The sequence below is a fragment of the Megalops cyprinoides genome, chromosome 22 (assembly GCF_013368585.1).
Source record: "Megalops cyprinoides isolate fMegCyp1 chromosome 22, fMegCyp1.pri, whole genome shotgun sequence".
Classification (NCBI taxonomy): Eukaryota; Metazoa; Chordata; class Actinopteri; order Elopiformes; family Megalopidae; genus Megalops; species Megalops cyprinoides.
Window position 1 is genome coordinate 16,235,556 of NC_050604.1, and position 20,764 is coordinate 16,256,319.

Genomic DNA, 20,764 nt, shown 5'->3' on the forward strand with positions numbered 1-20,764 from the left:
TCATAACTGGGACATTTTGTAGAAGCGAAAGCGGGGCGGATTACACTCCAATTGCACAGGGTCATCTGTGTCGCCAGAGAACATTTAGAAGATGTGTGCTAATTTATTACACTTTTATTCCTTCTACCGACCACAGTAGAGTATGCCCTATGTTCCACAGCTAGTCTGTAATGTCTCTAGTGTCACATACATTGCATATTCAGGTAAAACTTTACAACACCTTCATCTCAAGGTTAAAAGTGTGAAAATTAATAGTAGAAATGAATTGCAAACCTATATGAAAGAGGGGAGGTAATATATAATCCATTTCATTACAGACTCAGCTAAAGAAAGGGGATGTGGATGAGTACGACATATTTGGACATAAATGGATCAAAAGAAAGGGACGTAAGGCCTTCTATCTTGAAGAAAGCGTAAATGCGCAAATGCGATCCCCTAAACCCTAGTGAAGACATCTGAATATTGGAAAGGAAACAGGGGGGATTTGGAATATGATAAGTCACGCGGAAGGGATATGTTAATGTTATGTTAATAAAGGGTGACTTTAAAAATTCCTTTATGAACTGTGAAAATGTATCAGGAAGTAAAGAACTCCACTGAGAGCTACTGGATGTTGTGAAATACTTTTCTGGGTGCAATTTGTGCATTTCCTTTAAGGTTAGATTTTTTTCACCATTTTATTTTGCATGGTAATAGAATGCTACTTATTCATGATGAACAGTGAGTCTTGTGATTTTTCCACTAGCTGGCCTGGTGTGATGGAGCTCTTACACCAAGCAACTGTGAATGAGAAGTGGTACAGATTTAAAAGAAACAGTATCCATGGTGGATGAATGCATCTTTAAAAGAGATTTCAAAAAGCATGGAGCAACTTTACAAACTAAACAAGAAAGAGTTGGTTCAGAGTATTGAGGTATTCTGCTGTAAAATATGCTCCAGTGTTAAGGGAGAAATCAGTGTTACAAAAAGGGTTTTTGCACAGGATGCAAAAAACCACAATCCCAAATGCATTTCCCAATACTGCAGTAGAAACAGCAGAAGAGGTCAGGTGTATTAAAAATAGCAAGGGGTTCTTCTTTATACAACCAGGACACTGCAGATACTGTACATTCAACATCTACCTCACTGGCAGTTTCGCCAGTGAGAAGGCAGTGTTGGGGGTATCTTTCATTATTTGTATACTAGCAAAGGGGATCACATCTAAACAAGACACAGGTGGAAGTGAATACCTTAAGATTTGGCGTTGCTACTTTCTGTGTATGCAGAACATGGCAAGAGTTGGATCTTACTGTAGCTCTGTCAGAAACTATACCGCGAACAGACTGTTCTACCAGTAAAAAAAAAACGAATGGGAAGTTGGGACACGTAGCATGTTTCCGGCCTACCTTGACCAGTTCCATGACCAAGTAGAGCTCAGTGGGCGTGTCTACCTCTTCGATCAGCATGATGATGTTTGGGTGCTTGACCCTGCGCAGAACGGCCACCTCGTTCTCGATCAGGTGCTCCTGTGCACAGAGCCAAAGGTTAAAGACCACATCCTCAGTAACTGCATGAAATGGCAAAGAATGTCTTTTAGTAGGTGAAAGTGCCCTTTCTATTAGAACCAGAAACATTCTTTGCAAAGTATTATTTATCAGCATTAACACTGTGGGGTTTTTTAAGTTTCAAATGGCTATTAAGGACAATATTTCTAGAACGCATGTGTTCAGTAAGCTATGAAAATCAGATTAAAAACTACTCCGCAGAGACGGGTATTACTTGTATTGAGTGGTGGCATTTGATATGAGAAAGCCCAAACTGGGGCACTTATCCTTACAGAATTTAATTTTGGAGGTCAGTGCTCTAAAAGCAAGCACAACCGTATTTGTTGACGAATAACTTGATGAATGTGTGTATATTGAAATACAAGCAGACATCAATTTTCTTGAGCAAGTTTAGACCATTAAAACAATACCCACTATCCGCTGACAATGGTAAGAATTTATAGTATCTGTCAGCAGTGTTGGGCAGTAACTAGTTACATGTAACGGCGTTACATAATTTAATTACAACATAAATGTAATTGTAATCCATTACAGTTACTGAGAAAAAATATGCAATTAAATTAGTTACTAATCAAAATGTTGGTGATTACAAAGGGGTTACATTTGAATATATTCTTTTCGGTAAAAAGCTTATATGTAGAATATAACATTCATTCTGTTGCTCTGCATCTTTTCGCTGTGCAGGAATGCCTTCTTTTGGCATATTTCCGGACAACGTGGGTCAGCTGAGCTGAGCTGACAGTACTCAGTACATTACCTTACCTGTAGGTGTTTCTTCAGGTTTGACATCGAGCATTTCGATGTTGACAGCATTTTCACTGCTTGTAAACAAGCTTTTACACTGTACAGTAATGTTAGAGCCCTTTTCCGATTTCAGAAGGATAATTGTTTTGGTGGTTGAGCTTTAAAAACATTCCAGTCTTAATTCAAGTTATATTGAAGAACTTTTAATAAAAGTTTGACAGAAATCAGTGTTGAGTACTGTTGTGAGGTTTACATTGCCTGGTTTAAATGTATGTTTTTAGGACTTTTCAGCTTTATTGCCCAGGTTAAAACATTTGTTAGAAAAGTAATCAAAAAGTAATCAAATGTAGTAAGTTACATTACTTTGATGAAGTAATTAAAATAGTTACATTACTTATTACATTTTTAACTTGGTAACTAGTAATCTGTAACCTATTACATTTCAAAAGTAACCTTCCCAACACTGTATGTCAGATCTAAACCATACTCAGGGAAACTGTCACTTACTTTCCCACTACACTTGGCTTTGTCAATGATCTTCAAAGCAAATTCCTTCCCTGTAGACCTGCCAATAGATGAAACTGGCTCTGATACAGTACATCTCATACACCAGGTACTGCAAGTAAATCTCACTCAAATCACACAGACATAATTACACATACGATCACTGTATCACTCTTTATTCCATAGTTTGTTGAATATTCAAAGTCTCTTTAGCCCAAGGACTGTGATTTTTGCACCATGTAAGCAAATATAAAATATCAAATATAAAAAATATGGAAACACACATTTATATTAACTGTAATCAGGTAAGTCATATCAATGTTCTTAAAAGAAAGACAGATTATTTGTTTAGGTCTAAAGGGAACAGATACAGTGGTGCACGGTTTTTGATTCTGTTTGTTGTATTTTCGTAATATGTAATTAGTTATTGGTAACTTGTGTTCCTTGCCTGTTAAGAGTATGGGTCACAGATTGATTTAAATCCACCCCCAGTGTTTCTAATACTGCTGCCTTCACTTACCGTTCCACACATTCCTTCACAACAGCAAAGTTCCCATCACCAATGACTTTGCCAACCTTGTACTTCTCCATGATCACTGAGGCTGACAGGCGCCTGTTCCCATTAACTGCTGAAAAGAGAACAGCTTTAGAAAAGGGCAAGGCGGCCAAACTGCAAGCACACCCAACCTGTGGATTCAGTTCTCAGTTATTTCTGAACTGCAGCACAGACCTCTGTCAAGAAACTGGACCTTTCCTCAGTAAATGGTACTGACGCTCTACTGGTATCAGATGAGCATGTCTGAAACTGTGACACAAGTTTGACTGGAATTGAATCAGATTTCAAAATATGTCTCTTCACGTTTTTCTTTTCAAAAGACAGGCTTCAGGACTCAAAAATGCAGCGTACAGCTCACCCTAGTCATCCAGTCGCCCAAATCGCCGCAGCACAAGTTGAGCGAGAACAAAAACAGGATAACGGGATAGGTAGGACGCTGTGTGAGGAAACGGAGAGGCACAGTAGGCAGGACGTGCTGCGGATCAAGGCTACGCCACGGAGAGCGGGGGCGGAGTCAGACCCTTCCCTCGGCCCAGCGGTCCGCTTCACAGAAACAGAACGTCCCCTCATCTCGCAGTGCATTTTCACGCTGCCAAATATGAGTCACCACAGAGCCGGCTCTGCTCCCTCGGCTTTCCGGCAAAATGATTTTAACGTTCTGCAGAATAAACAACCCAAGGACGTTTGTCCCGGGACACGCTGCGCTCAGCGGCTGCCGAGCAGGCTCTGTGCCACGTTCTTCCCCCTCGCTCCTGCAGGGGGGACACCACCGGCAGTGCCAGGTAAGCACTTCAGCACCGGGAGCTTTCCGCAGCCCAGAGATGGGGTCCAGATCACATGACGGGGGGACTGCAAGGAGCGTCAGGGAGAGCTTGGTGTGTGAGCATAGGCTGTCGATGGGCAGTGAGCCAGCCCGGAGAGCTGGGCTGCAGTGGAAGAGTCGAAAGGACAGGATCTCTACCTTCAGGGCTCAGGCTGTTGGCCTGGTCGGCAGCTCCGTTTACGTTGGAGGCGGACCCGTGATGGGCGGAGCTTTGGAGAGGAAGCAACCGGTCGTCGGGGCCATCTCCTCGCGCGGCAGAGAACTGGGGCTGGGTGTATCGGCAAGTAACAAAAGCAATATGATCATCGTCAGCATCAAAGAAAGGAATTAGCAAACGTGAAATGGAAAAATGCTAAAAACAAGACAGCATGGACTTTTATCTCTTACTGTATCAATGCTGAATCTGCTGGCTCCTCACCTAGAGGCTATAGAAATTTCAACAATAGACCTGCTGTAATATACTTCCATCACACAAAAGTCATGTGGTATAGAACGTGCTAAAATCCTTCACACACCTCACTGTAATATATATGAATACTCCAATTTCTTTGTATTTCCATAAAATCTTCACAGTTGTTGCTGTCTTGATTTGTGAGTAAGGTGTTATCAGTGTTTATCAAAATATCGATTAGCTGTTATGTAATCACTTCTTTAAGCAAATGAAATAGTCTCCCCCAAAATTAGGCCCGATTAATCCGATTTGATAAATCTCCTAGCTTTGGCCTGGAAATACACAGAGTTGGGAGACCAGCCAGTCAAACTCATTCAACATGGCAGTGCCAACACGCAAAAGCAGCTTATTGTACTCTCTTATAGACACGTACATTAACAAGATTACACAGAGTAGCATCCCCCGCACACTTAGCCATGACCTCTGATACCACAAACTGGAAGAAATGCACTGTCAAAACATTTCTCCGAGTCTTATGAAGGGTTAATTCTGTGCGCACCCTGCCAGAAACTGCCTGCTGCTTCAGCCTGACTGGGATCAGGATCGGGATCAGGGAAATAAGAGGATTGGCTTCTGATTGGCTATAGCTAATGAGTTCATTTTCATCACATCCCTCCATCCCGGGTGACAAGCCCCTTCTGCATGGGGTCATTACCTGCCTCTGCCTGGGGTCATCACCTCCTTTTACCCTGGGTTATCACTTCAAGATCTCCAGTTGTGACCCATGTGCAACAACTGAGTTATTGTAGTGAGAGTAAGCTGAAGGAGGTGCTGAGCTCATAGAGCTAGGAGGCAACCCTGGTCACCCACTCCACAGCCCACTGATGTTACCACATCTAAAAAAGAACAGACTGGAATATGCAACTACCAAGCTCCTCCCTGTAACATCACCCTGCGTAAAAGGCTATTCTAAAATGAGAGCTGCTAAACATCGGGCTGAAATGGTCAAATACATAGTTAACCTCGCGTTGGTGTCACACCCTTCCAGAGTTAGCACTGTATGCAGTTAAGCGCCCGTATGTCAGCTGACCGATTCCTTACCTTGAAACAGCGCATGCTACGGGGGCTGGTGGGGGAGGAGCTGGAGGATTTTGTGGACCTGGGTGTGGATATCTGGCTCCCAGGGGTCCCATTGACTGGAGCAAAGAGGAACACAGTAATCGCACGGTAATGAGCAGCAATAGAGAAATGCTGTTCCTGACTGTCCCATTTTCTTAGGGGTGGGGGGGGGGTGAAGTGTACATTTTTGTCTTCTCCAGTTCCACATCCACCTGAACCTCTCTGGTGTCCGCCAGCGTTCTATGCGGAGTCTAAAATTATAGTCAATTACTCTAATAAAATGCTCGTTCACCCGTCTTCAGCTCAACTGTAATAGAAAACATAAAGTACTTCTTATTCAGGTTGCAGTGTTTCAGTGCCAGAATTTCCCACAGGAGGAAATAACCCTTTATGTTAGGGATCTTGGCAGGAACTACAACAGTGTAACATATGTCTTTATATTCAAATCTAGGTTTCAACTTAATTCTGAATGTGCTCAACTATATGTTTTAATGAAGTGAATCAATGTAATTGCAGTATTTTACAAAATTACCACCAATAACAAACTATCAACTCATAGTTCATAATTAAACTTCAAAAACACAAATAAAGTTTGTTCCTTAATATGAAAAGAAATTAGAAGTCTACTGGCAATTTTCTCCATGCCAAGAACTATAGTCATTTACTGCTGTCAGACTCGGTCTGAATATTCCATCCATCCAGTTCTCTCAGGACATAAATTAGTCAAAAAATTTCCCCGCAAAAGCCTCATTAAATTAACATCTGCCCTACAGAAATTCTAAAAGGACCACTCTAAATTAAGATTTCCGTTTTAGTCGTCTGAAAAGCACAGAGTGGGGGCTGCCACTGGCCCAGGTGGCAGACCTGCTGTCTTTGGGAGACACAGGGAGCTCTGGAGAGCAGCTGCTACAGCCATTTATGTACCCCAATTCCAATGCTGCCAAAGCATGGTATTTACATACCACGCATGTCGCCAGCTCTGTGACTGGCCTGTCTGTAACTAGGCCAAGTCGGCACAAGCAAACACCATTCAGGACCAGAATGCCCTCGTTCTAGCTCCACTGTAGAAAAGGGGTTTCTGAAGGGCCACACACCAAGGGTAGGGATCCTACCCTAATCTCATCTTGCAGCCACACGTAAAGACACTGTGAGGACAAAGACACTAATGCCAGGCCCCCTGCTAGGACTGTCCTGTGTGTCATGCAGGAAACATGCTAACACTACAGAGCCACTGTGCACTACCTTCATCTGCTCACATTAACACTATATTAAGCTAATGTCTATTCTGCTTACTAGTGAGACTACATGAATACAGCTGTGGGGTACACAGTATACCTATGTATTTAAGAAAAACAGTATTGAAGATTAGAAAGTAGACTAAAAAATCAGACAGAATAAAATAAGTGTAAATGAGACTGAATGGGGTAACCAGGGGTTACCAGTCTGGTAATTCACTGTGCCTGTACCTACAGTGGATTTAAATGTGAAAATGTCATGGTCTGGGCTTTAAGCCACAGTAAGCTGGAAATACAGTAACTGGAAGCTGAGTGGCCTGTTATGGGGCCCCGAAAGGCCTTTTCTGGATACAATCTGGGCAATTCCACATTCTGGAGGCCAGCCATTAGAGGAAAGCTCACATTTAAGTCAAAACAGTCTGTCACATTCCTTTTTACTGCAAGGTCACGCTTTGGCCATGAACACAAAGGAATTCCTCCACAGGCAGCCAGAGGCTACTCTGCAGTTTCAACTCCGAAACAGGCAAACCGGCGCATGTCATGCAAAGTCCATGACAAATGGGTGATATTACTGTACGTCCACTCAAACGCCGCAGTGATGCAGTGACCGCAGTTCACTCAACAGCTCACGTGGACGAGTTTTGTAGCAGACGCATTGCAGGACTCCTGCTGAGAGGGTGAATAAGGCAGAGGGTACGTACGAGGCTCACCTGGAGATTTGACTGGAGAGTGACTAGCAGAATACTGTCCAGCTCTTCTTACTGCAATCAGGTTAGGCAACACAGCAAGGGAGGGGGCGTGCAGGGTGGAAGGAGAGAAAGAGAGGTCAGAGGTCACCGGGCCGGGCTGTGAGAGGGCGCATGCATTGAAGCAGATGAGGGTATGTGCACATATCCTCAGAGGCAAGGGGCTCAGCGTTATTTGGTTATAATTATAATTATTACTGTTATGACTGCTCTTCAAATTTTCGCTTGTCAGCGGTGCTGCTCACATTTCAAGCGAGTGCCTCCCTGAAACAGAAATGCAGAGAGGCCAGCCAAAATCCTTTCCACATCTCACATGAGCAGCGTGACATCAGTGTACTGTGGAACATAAAGAGACTGAGAGACTGAGAGCAGCTCAGAGGAGAGAGCTTCTCACTCTGCAAGCGAGCTGTGTTTTTAGGTGCAAGTCCAAACCCCGAGGTCATTCTGTGTAAAAATCCCAAAAGCACAAGGAATTATCCAGAAGTGCCTGGTACTAAACCGCAGAAAGCAGCTGGCCTACATCAAACAGACAGTGAGTCTGGGGGTTTGGTACGAGACAAGAGGCAGGGAGGGTCACGCTATCTTCCCACAGAACCAAATCCTCCACTTAGTATAGTCATTGTATCAAAACAAACTGTCAGGTAGGCCATCTGCTCTTATGCTGCACAGGGATATTTGTAAAATTTTCATTCAAAATCTTCAGGATAGTTGAATTACAGATGGATAGGAAAACATGCTTGGATTTTGCTCCGACTGTAATGTAGCACTCATGTACTTTTTAAGTATCAGTATGATGTAAATGTATACACCTCGTACAGTGACTTGGTGAATGGTAATACTTGGAGGTTTATACCTACAGAATGTCCTTGTCCATGTTGCACTTTTAACATGCACTATATGCATCTTGCCATAAGGGCCATGCAGGTCGATCTGGATAAAAGCATCAGCCAAATCCATATATATATTAATAAACTAATATTAACAGACTAAATAGACTAAAATTTAAACACTTGCTCTATGAATGACCTCTGACCACAGAGCCCCTGCAATCAGCTGAAATGGCCCGGTGTGTTTAATGCGGTTGCATAACTGTAGCAGGTGGGTGCAGCAAGGTAATAACACTGAGTGAATTCACATCAGCTAAATCCCCATCAGGAAATGCACTCCACAGCATTAAATACTATGACAGCTTTCTGCAAGTAACAAGGACGTGCATATGCACACAGATCCTGCCCCTGCCCTGGTCAGCACAGACATGGTGGCGATTCACGAGGCGGATTAAAGGTGGGCGGCGGATAGACACGTATGGCCTCTCTTTTAGTTGCAGCAGCCTTCGCTATTTTTATCCGAGGTTAACGTCTGTGCTGAGAGGAGTCTAGGCTCAGGAGAGCTGTCCTTTCCCAGAATGCTGTGTGGCCAGGTTTTTGTACCTGTGCCCGGGGACTTGCAGCGCCTTGTTAGTCCCGGACTCTTGGATCCCGAAGGCCGTACCGGGGGGGAAGAGCGCACGTACGAGGACTTCAGGACCCGACACTCTGCAGAAACAATGTACGCAGGGTCACCCTGAGCCCTGTGTCCTTCTACCCCACGCTGAATCCCCATCAGCAAATCAAACTACGCCTTCTACCCCACGCTAAATCCCCATCAGCAAATCAAACTATGCCTTCTACCCCATGCTAAATCCCCATCAGCAAATCAAACTATGCCTTCTACCCCACGCTACATCCCCATCAGCAAATAAAACTATGCCTTCTACCCGTTAACTACATCCCCTTAGCAAATCAAACTATGCCTTCTACCACACACAACATCCCCTGTGGCTGTCCATTAAGGGTGGTGAGTCTACGTAAATGATTTGAGCAAAACAGACAACTTTTAATAAATGACCTGAATGTGTCACTGACTCTATCAGTGGCCTGTGCCATTTCTAAATTCCCACGAAAGCAAAAGTGCAATTGAAGGATGAGCAGTATCTTTCTCCACACTGATCAAGGAATATTGATTGACACAGACATGTACTGTATGCATTTTGAGCATATTAAAAGAATTCATTTTGAAAGAAAGTGACCGTATTGATATTTTCCAGTGGTGTACAAGTCTAGTATTTGACCATTAACCCATGAGGTCAAAAAACACCCTCAGGCTACCAGAGCAGTGTCAGTATCAATCTCTGGCCTGTACTTCCTGTTCAACATTCACACCACTCCCCTACGCTGTCAGATGAACACGCCAAATATCACACACGATTGTACTCACTAGTTTCTTGTTCCGGATGTGTTTTTTTTCTCCATATTTCCTATTCCTGAGACATTCTATTTTTGTATGTGGATCTATGACAGCACTTTTCAGTGGAATGTTAATGGATTTTCTAATGGTTTGGAAATTGAGCTGCTGTATTTTGTGGTTTGCTTCAAATAAACATTTGATTTGTTTGCCTGATTCTGTTTATACCAAGTGTTACACATTCTGTCCAAGGCATATCAGCTTCCCATTCCACTCTGCTCAGCTTTGCCCTCTCTGTTTGGAAGTACTAGGAGAGCGACCATGCAAGGAAGAGGAGGAGACAGAGTATAGAGCAGGGTAAAAACATCATAAGGAAGACAAGGCGACAGCACTGACACCCATTCCAACAGTGTAAAAACAGTCATGCAGAAGAATGAACTGTGAACAGATTCCATGGAGCTAGCGTAGCAACCGTACGCTAGCCTCTGCAGGGACCCCTTATGGAGCTACAGAGCACTCCCACTTAGAGTGGAAGTTGTGTCCTGATCAGAGCTAAATCAAACAGCACCTTAGCCGCTGAACACAGAGAGACACCTCGTGAGACTGCATCAACATTCAATCATGTCCTTGAGAGGATTAATAAGAGACTCTTACAAACCACTCAGAAAAAATCAAACACTTTAACCATCACAAATGAACATCGCATTCATAAATTCATTTTGGAACTGCTGCCAGGGGCCATTGTGGAGTGTTTGGCACGAAGCTGCTCGGCGAGGCTGTAGTTGGCTTCTCTGGAAGGACAAGTACTGGGGGTAATGAAACTCTGAGCATCAGTGTCAATGTCAGCATCAGCTTTTACCTGTAAAACCGCTATAGGCATTGACGCTGATTTTTTGCTCTCACCTTCATAATTCAGGCTAGTTTAGGTCAAACTTATTCCAATCTGGACTCTGCAATCAATACCGAGCCTCTGGTCTTTTCCAATATGTTTGTATTCTGTATAAGTGCAAAATTTAGGATGTGGTTTAGCTTAGAAATAATTGTCCAATATAATATTGGAGCCTCACCACATGCTCATGTCTGGATTTGAGGGTCTACAGATAAGCCCTGAAAATGTCCCTGAATGGATTTTTAGAATAATTGATGACCACTTCCCTTCCTGGACAGTGAGTGATGAAAGTGTTGCCTGGACCATCCTTGCTACAATGTTTATTTCACGTGGAAGCTTCTAAAATCGCACCTTCCTGCTCTCTCATTGGCTCTACATATAAAGGCTGGTTGCCGACAGCTGACCAGAATTCTTCATGTAGAGTCAGGGGAGATGGCTACAGACTGCATTTGTTCACAACCAACTGGCATAGCAGACGGATTTTCAAAGCCAACCGTCTGGCCACCTATATCTTGCTCAGTCTGTAGTGGCCTGAATAGCAAGATATGTATTCACCTTCACCATTAAAATGTGCAAACAGATAAAACATACATTACAATGACTTGCTTAATGCCACTGCATATCGTTCATGTTGACCACGTGAATTTAATGTTGCAGGCATTAAATCATCTTCCATGAAAACAGGATTTGAGCCCAGGATTGAGGAAGTTTAAGAGTCCAGGAAGTTTAGTGATCAAAAAGACTCTGCCCTTTGTCCCACACACAGCACAGTAGGTCTGGACTGTCATGCCAGTGGCAGCTCATTCCTCCAGTAGCAATGCACAAAGGCCACTTCCCGTCACAGCATTATCGTTATTTTCTTGCATGCGATTGCACTTCGAGAGAGCAACACAACAACATTGAATTGGGTTGATTAAACCAGCTTTCCTCAAAGGAAAGCGGGAAATCACATGTGTAATGCTGTTTTGGAAAGAAATAATAATTCTGCTGAACTGACAGACTGAAAGTGAGTGCAAATGTTTTCTTTGCACAATTTCAGAAAAGCAATTGATATGTCGACAACACAGAAAAACTACATTTAGTTAAACAACACTTTGTCAGAATTGTATGGCAGACAAATAACTGTTTATCAAGCACATATGTTCCTCTCCAACATGCCTTCCCACCCAGCATCAGGAAGGTTGAAGTGTGATCAGGCCTACCATCCACGAAGGCAGCGGAGACCTTACCGCTGTGATCCAACACAAAGTCATCCTGGGCATAGCGGTACTTCTCCGGCCCGCAGGCAATGAACACGTCATCCTCGCCGAAGAAGTCCTGCAGACAGGTGACCTGAGGGGGGAGACGGAGAGGCCGTGAGGGACAGAAACGCACCCTGTGTGTGTGTGTGTGTGTGTGTGTGTGTGTGTGTGTGTGTGTGTGCGTGTGCGTGTGCGTGTGCGTGTGCGTGTGCGTGTGCGTGTGCGTGTGCGTGTGCGTGTGCGTGTGCGCGTGCGTGTGCGCGTGCGTGTGCGTATGTGTGTACGCATTTGTGGCGGAGGGTTCAGCATGACTGTACACCACTCGTATTCATACAGTTCTCTCTTCTCATAAAAAATGTACCCCCATACATTTTACAGGTGACTGAGAGTGATACAGACTCCCTCATTCCCCATTCCCCTCCTGCTGTGCTGTGTGTGTGTGCCAGTTCACAGGCACATCTGGAGAGAACGGTCCCTTCTGTTCACTCCATCTCCACGGCTCTTCCCCTGACGATAACGTGTTAGATTCATTGGCAGAGAGTACAAAACAAACCAGGAGTAGCATTTTGAGCTACACTGGCCAGACAGCAGCTGTGGCGTGCTATGCTAATCCAGGCCTGCCTCACCGCTGCTCACGCTGAAGAAAGGAAGAAAGCTTTCTCCTCCTCTTAGCAGACGCGCGGCAGATCAGAGAACACGGACACGGGGGAGAGGTTAACCTCAGTTGTGAGATCTGGAAATACATGCCGCTTAATTACACTGCGCTTTAAGGACAACATCTGCTCCTGCTGGATACCGCTGCTGTTCACAGTTCTGTGAGGCTGGCTGGATTGTTCAGAATAGGCAACAGGGAGGTCTGCAATCAGACCATGCTGCACCACACATCATTAAAAGCAAGTAACTCATTAAGACTGCAATAATGTAAAACACACTGATCGCATAATACATGATACCAGAACAAACATCAAAAATCTAATAGCATCAACATTTAATAATAGCTACAGTTTTTTCATGTTTTCTGTTAATCATAGTCATAATACCACATGTAAAAACCTGTAGGTTTCATCCACATCTTTCTGCTCTCAGTGAGATCTCCTGATCTACACCGGACAGCTCAGCTGACAGTGTGTGACAGTAGACGAGGACCTCCCATTTCACACCATCTCCACCCTCCTCGACCAGGTCACTTTCATTAGCGTGTGCTGAAATCCTGATAGCTCCATCCAGAATACGGTCAGCACAGAGACAGCAGCCTGTTATAAGTTCCTTTTCACACATCCGTGTCATTTTTTTCATTATGAAGTACAAATTGTTTTATTCACAGGCAATAGAAATTTCACATAATCATGCTAAAGAGAGCAATTAAAGTGAAACCCTATTCTGGCAAACTATGTAAAAAAAAAAAAAAGCTTATTAAAATAACAGTGTTATTGTTCTCACTGGAAATGTCTATGACATTACACGCTCCCAAAAGCTTAACGTAGTTGCTGCCTCGAGCTAGATAATTACTGCTCAGCCTCATGCTGACTGCTCTTTCATAGCGTTTCATTAAAACACGTGGAAATGAGGAAATCTTGTCACAGCTGGAAATGATGCAGCAGACTTGGGTGGCCAAAGAAGTCGATGGAATATTCACAGCTTCTCGCATACAGTGTCTGAGAGCAGCAGACAAGAGAGGATGTCATCAGCAAAGGGGCAGGTGTGTTTATTGGTTGGGTCTGATAAGTGGTTGGGTTTGGGAGTGACCAGTGAAGGGGCAGGTTTGATTAGTGGTTGGGTTTGATAATGAACAGTAGAGGGGCAGGTTTGATTAGTGGTTGGGTTTGATAATGAACAGGAGAGGGGCAGGTTTGGTTAGTGGTTGGGTTTGATAATGAACAGGAGAGGGGCAGGTTTGATTAGTGGTTGGGTTTGATAATGAACAGGAGAGGGGCAGGTTTGGTTAGTGGTTGGGTTTGATAATGAACAGGAGAGGGGCAGGTTTGATTAGTGGTTGGGTTTGATAATGAACAGGAGAGGGGCAGGTTTGGTTAGTGGTTGGGTTTGATAATGAACAGGAGAGGGGCAGGTTTGATTAGTGGTTGGGTTTGATAATGAACAGGAGAGGGGCAGGTTTGATTAGTGGTTGGGTTTGATAATGAACAGGAGAGGGGCAGGTTTGATTAGTGGTTGGGTTGATAATGAACAGTAGAGGGGCAGGTTTGGTTAGTGGTTGGGTTTGATAATGAACAGGAGAGGGGCAGGTTTGGTTAGTGGTTGGGTTTGATAATTAACAGGAGAGGGGCAGGTTTGGTTAGTGGTTGGGTTTGGAAGTTAACAGTACAGGCGCAGGTGTGACTGGCGAGTGGGTGGGATGTAATCAGCGGAGGGGCAGGTGTATGGATGACAAGGTAGACATGATGGGTGGAATGCTTGGGGAGGGGAAGGGGGGGGGTGGGGGGGTTCTCAGCTCCTCTTCCTGCTCTCCCTTCTGTCCCGTGCGGCTGGGGAACTGAGAGGGACAGTTTGAGGGACAGATGGCACCCACACGGAGCTCAGTAAATGACACAGTGGGAGACCTCAGATCTCTGTGATTCATGGGCATGAGACAGATGGAGACAGAAGTGGCAACTGTCCCTTGTCCCCTCAGAAGAGCTGGAGAGGAAGGCGAGTGAAGCATTGGAAAGGAGAAGAGGTGGGCAGAGAAGCAGCAGGGCTGTGTTTGTGTGGGGGATGCACGGCGTTGGTGGAGCTAAACTCAGCCCAAACATGCCGTACATAATGTTTCATAACAATATAATCAGATCGTTCATTCCACCCAACACAAAATATGTTCAAATACGTTTGGTGAGATCCACCTTCTAAATAACATTTCTACCATTTAAGGGGACTTGTGCCATTCTATGATTACATTTATATCACACAAAAAAATTATATTTTCCTCCTCAAAGCGCTTTCTACTTTAGAGTGTGTAGCTTGATTCCATAGTTTCATTTTTCAATATATACGTCCTCCTGTTTACTCAGAGTTCAGTTGAAAGCCAGTGTGTGTGCATGTGTATCTCCACTTGAGACAGCATCACTTTAACTGTGTGTTCGACATCAATGACATTCCTTTCAGCAAAATGAAATGCTTCTAAAGATGAGAGCCTTTTAAGATGATACTATATTTCTTTCAAATGTCATGGGGCATTTTGTTCAAGCTAACAGGAGAAGTTTTTAATACAGAATTACATTGCAGAACATTGTTTAATTCCTTGGGAGGGATCCCCAGCTGATTCTTATACCACAGCTCACATTATTAAATTCAGTATCATCCATTAATACAACTGGATATCAACCAAAGTAATTCTGGCTAAGTGCTATGTTTAAGGGTACAAACAGCAGTACCTCAGAGAGGAAATGAACCGTAAGGTTACAGGTTACAAGTCCAGTTCTTAAATAGCTCTAGCACAATGCCTCCCTAGAAGTGGAAACAATTCCAGTCAGTTTTCATTGATTCTCTTTTCCATACCTCTGTGAATCACTCCTGTTCTCTGGGAAGATTAAGGTAGTGGTACCCAGAGTGAGTGCTGACTGCACAGTTGTGAAAATGAGAATCGAGCACATTTCAGAGGGATTCACATTTACATTTAGTCATCTGGCAGATACTCTCATATCATCTTCTGCTAATTGCCATAGTAGATGCAAGAGGAAGTCTGAGGACATAGCAAATGTGTTTGAGGATGTAGTACAAATGTTTAGAGTTCAGTGTTAGCTGAATGAAGATGAGTATGAACAGTTTTCAGCTGGTCAGCGTTTTGGCAGTTCTGACTTTTGCGGGAGGCTCGATCCACTACTGGCGGGCTAGAGCAGAGAATAAACGTGACCGAGAACACAGACCCTTTCAGAGGGATGACAAGGCGACCAGATGTTGCAGTGTTGAGTGGTGTGACAGGAGTGTATGGTTTGATAATGGACTTAAGGTAACAGGGTGCAGTTCCTCTTGCTGCCCCATAGGTTAGAGCCAGGGATTTGTAATTTATTCTAGCCACAACCGGTAGGAGGAGAAGCGTGACATGCAAGCACTTTGGCTGGTTATAGATGAGACAAGCAACAGCATTCTTTATGAGCTGGAGGAGCCTGATGGCACATTTAGGGAGACCAGCAAGGAGTGAGCTGTACTAATCCAGTCAGGGCATCAAAAGTGCCTGGACAATGAGCTGGGCAGCAAACGTAGCAAGAAAGACAGATTTTGTGGATATTGTAAGGAAAGAATTGACAGCTCTGGGTGATCGATGCAAAATTTTCAGGAATGGACAGACTGTTATCCAGAATTACACCAAGATTCTGGGCAGTCTTAGATGCAGACATCATTGTATTCTCAAGGGTAATGAAGAGATCCATGAGAGGGTAGGATAAGGCTGGAGGATGGAGTAGTTCTGTTCTGGAAAGACTGAGTTGGAAGCACTGATAGATAATCTAACTGAAAATGTCACTGAGGCAAGCTTGACGTGTAAGGCAATATGCACATCAGTGGGTGGGAAGGAGAGAGAGAGTTGTGTATCATCAACATAGCAGTGGAACACATTCCTGTTATTTAAAGCTTTTCCACAGAAAAGGTGCTATTCACATGAACAGCACTAAATATTCAGATAGCTTGAAGTACAATTATATACTGTATAATTACACTACCCAGTGGTGAGGACAAAGAGTAGTAATTATCCCAGGAATATATTTAGCATCACATGGTGGTTTCAGACACCATACTAAACCAGGTATAAATTCATAGAATAACTGCAACCCAAGTGTCCATGGATTCATATGTAAAGATGACCCTGAAATGACCTGAAGCGCCGAGGATTAAACGCACTCAGTGAAAACAGCTGCTGAACATAATCTGTGCGAATGCATCTTTCGTACTGCAAGACCGTAGATACGGACTGACCACTTTGGGAGACTCGGCATCTCAAAGCCCACAGTTTTTTTTTGCATTACAGAGCATAAATGAGGCTTGCAGTGGCCCGCTAAATGAGGCAGAACTCGCAAAGCCAAAAGAATCCGTTTCTCGGTGCAGTTAGCGGCAGAGCCCTGCCGCTTCCTGTGGCAGGAGCCGCTGTGAATGCAGATGGAACCGAGGCTCGGCTACAGCAGAATTATTTCAGCGCGCAGCTTGGAGGGGACCAGGTTGCCATGGCAGCAGGTCTGCAGCAAGCAGCTATTCACCTGCTGGAGGTGTCCCAGCCTTCTGAGCACAGAGCGGCCCGCGCTGCTGAGGAAGAGACAGCCAAAAGCCACGGGCGCTGGTAGTGCACAGTAACACCGGCAGAGAGTCTGTACCAACGCACATTCATCTGGAACCCGTGATCTTGTTTGAATGCGGCTGAAGTGTTGAGGCTTGAATAGTGTTATGCTCACACTCAATGGTCTGGGAGTGCTGTTAGCCTGGTCTGAGACTGGTGGCCATTCAACTTGAATGGATACACTTCTGTTATTTCGTGCCTTTTGTGCTTTAAGTTGCTCTGGATAAGAGTGTCTGCTAAATGAATGTAACGTAATGTAATGTGTGTATTGCAGTTACACGGTTCCCTGAACAAGACTGACTTGCTCATATTCTGTTCCTGTAAGAGCGCTGTGCAGCGCTGCATACGAGCGCGGTGAGATTGGATTCAGCTGTGCTTTGTGAGGACACACACACTCTGCGGAGGGTCACGGTGAAACGCAGGGACCTTCTTTTCAGCAGGGCTGAGTTTTAGCAGTGATCTACTGAATCCTGGGGGGGGGGGTTCTGAAGTCACGCTCAACGACGCAGCACATGGACGCAGCTGCCAGCCGAAATGTGGCCACCGTCCCCAAACGCCTGACAGACGCTTCACTGACACGGATTCCTGGAATGCCTCGGCAACTGCCTCTGACACGAGATGGAAACCGTCTGGTCGCCTGCAAACGGCGTATCACACACTGCCACCAGGGCATTTGCATGTACATAGGCACACAATGTAAATGTAGCACTAACAACAACCTACACTGTCACACAGCTGCAGTGCAAGCTAAAGCTGACTGTGTTTGCGGTTGTCTTGTTTTGCCTTCATCTCGCATTAAACACGTCCTCTTTAACCCGGCGCACACATTCTACGCTAACCAAGCGAAGCATCTCAGGACGCTGTGCACTAAGGCCACAGACCGCTGAGATGGGCAGTCTCATGTCTCCTGGGAATAAAGGGCACTGCCATCAGCACATTCTTTAACCATCTGACATCTCAGGCCAATGAGATGTCAGATGATAACAATGCCAGTCTCAACAATGATAACAGCACATGCTGCTGGCTCTTCTCCTTCTTTCCACTTCACTGAGTCTTGGGGAGCTTTCCATACAGGTTCTCTGCAGAACGAGGGAAAGATGCGCACCTATCCAAAAAAATCAGAGCGCCCCTCTGAAAAAAGACACACTGTCTTGCTGCTCCACAGACACCACCTTGCTCGAGCCTCGTGTCTCACTTCCTCAGCCCTGCACGCCAGGATAAACACTTTCCCTGATGCCATGAAAATGCCAGCATGGAGTAACCTTCCATTCAAATGAAGTGTGAAATCTGGCCTGACACTGGCGCTCAGAAAAGACTCTCTGCATTTTATTTCCCAACAACACATTTTGCCTTTATTTTCAATGTGATAAGTCTCACATAATATTAATAATAATAACAATAATCAGAAAAAAAGGTAATATACAATTATAATATTACGCATTATTGCTGTTATTATTATTAGTAGTAGTAGTAGTAGTAGTAGCAGTAGAATTATTATTAGTAGTATTGTTGTGCATCTGAATGAAATAAGAATCTGTGCAGAAAATGATAATCTTATCAGAACAGCAAAACAAACATGACAACATTGCAGACAGCTATGGCAGGAGTCTGCTCTGGCTTTACGGAGGAAATGACAGCTGAGAGTGAGCAGCAGTGAGATTCAAACATACAGCAGCCTGCGGACCCGTCTGAATGACAGCTGTCCTTTCACTGACAGACGTAATTAAAAAACAATTACTGAGCACAACAGCAAAGCATACGCCAATCAGTGTTAACGTTATATGATTATATTAAATACTGTATTACCGCTGGAATACGATACAGCAGTGTCATTTCTAAAGAACAGCCAGAAAAACATTTGACATCTTAAGTACACTGCTCCCTGTATACCTTTCAAAGTCAGAGTCAGATGAGAGGTTGTGTACTCTGACACAGCTGGGTGGCAGGGTGTGGAGAGACAGAGGAGAACACAGAGCCTTCTAAAAATGGCTGTCTAGCCAAGCCTCTCTCCAAAGGCCCACCTCAGGGGGTGAAGGGCAGTAATGAGCAGGAAAAAGCAGAGCCCACCCCCTACGCCGCCTCTCACACGGAGAGGGAGATGAAAGTGAGGCTGGAGGTGAGGGGGGCTATGAGTGGGGGGCGGGGACACATGCAATCAGTCAGCCTACCCAGGGAGCCAGAGAGGCATCAGTCACACTGGCCTGCAGGGTCATGTGACTGAACAGAGTGCACCATGGGATATTAAAAGGCGCCACAAGTACTGAGCCATGTAAACCAAACAGTGCACATCATTACCAGCGCACGCGCGCGCGCACACACACACACACACACACACACACACACACACACACACACACACACACACACACACACACACACACACAGTCAATGCACATAGCTGATCAAGGCTTCACATGAAGCAAAAACACAGTAAATCTCAGAGCAATGTAAATACTGACCAGTCCTTCATTAGCCAGCTCTAGCACTGTAACCATTAACGGCAGCGCACAGCTCGTTTGAGGTTTTCAGCCAGCTCACATTCCCAGTACACTTTAAATCCTTTGAATAGAGGATCTGAATAAACCACAAATCAAATGCAGGCCTGGCAGCTTTGTGACTTGTCAGCCATTCTGCAATACAGAGAAACAGCAGCGGAGCGGAAACACAGCTCAGCTCAGGGGGACAAGTGATCAAAACTTTGAAATGGCCTGACAAATGAGAACATCCATCACAGGATGCTCTCTGTGACAAAGGTTTTCTAAACGGAAATCAAAGCTAGCGTTAATATACGTTTCTTTTCTGACCCCTTCACATTAATGGGAACTTCAATGAGAGTGATGGGTCTCCGGCTTTCAGAAACAAACCGTAATAATAAATGTCTTCTATTCTATTGTTCTTGCTGATGCCCAGTACATGGGCAGCTCCTCAGCGGTTTATATAAGCCACAATGACAAAGACATCCAGCTGAATCTGCACTGAGACACCAGGGACAGCTGTCTGCCACCAAATCACCTGCAGTGACCTGAGATTACTGTCTGAACCACTGAGTTAGCCCTCACTGGCCCTACATTATTACATCATTCATTTGCACACTCACCTATCTCACTTTTACACATGTTATCCGTTTATACTTCTGGATATTTGCTGAACGCTGAATATGCAAGTGTTTGTATGCCTCTCTCTCGACACACTCCTCACGATCTGGACCACATCTCACTACTCACAGAGAAATACTTTCCTGTCATTTTGTCTAAACCAATAACATTCCCATTCCCCACAAAAGCCACAATTCCCCCTAAAAAGCATACCCCAAAGAAACTACTCAGCAGTGTATCCAGTCTCCCAAGACAGATCACAGAAGGCTCCTAATTTAAAGGAAAAGGCAGTCTCTCACAGGAGGGAGGAATAGACCAATGCCTGGCACTGATGCATGGCTGCACAATTAAAATGCTACAGGCGAGGTATCTGGTGTTCTGACGGAAAGATCTG

General features: G+C 44.5%; 1 protein-coding gene across 10 annotated transcripts in view; it reads right to left on the reverse strand.

Annotated features, from left to right (window-relative positions):
• Window positions 1–20,764, reverse strand: part of LOC118769437 (serine/threonine-protein kinase DCLK2-like) — a 53,690-nt gene that overhangs the window by 11,231 nt on the left and 21,695 nt on the right. For 3 of the 10 annotated variants that reach the window (XM_036516524.1, XM_036516531.1, XM_036516532.1), the window contains exons 3-10: window positions 11,977–12,106; window positions 9,093–9,197; window positions 7,627–7,677; window positions 5,664–5,758; window positions 4,310–4,439; window positions 3,313–3,421; window positions 2,796–2,853; window positions 1,386–1,505 (exon numbers count right to left, since the gene is read on the reverse strand). In XM_036516524.1, the coding sequence (XP_036372417.1) occupies window positions 1,386–1,505; window positions 2,796–2,853; window positions 3,313–3,421; window positions 4,310–4,439; window positions 5,664–5,758; window positions 7,627–7,677; window positions 9,093–9,197; window positions 11,977–12,106 (798 nt within the window). The remainder of the gene's footprint in view (window positions 1–1,385; window positions 1,506–2,795; window positions 2,854–3,312; window positions 3,422–4,309; window positions 4,440–5,663; window positions 5,759–7,626; window positions 7,678–9,092; window positions 9,198–11,976; window positions 12,107–20,764) is intronic. The other 7 variants (XM_036516533.1, XM_036516526.1, XM_036516525.1 and 4 more) reach the window with 7 other exon arrangements.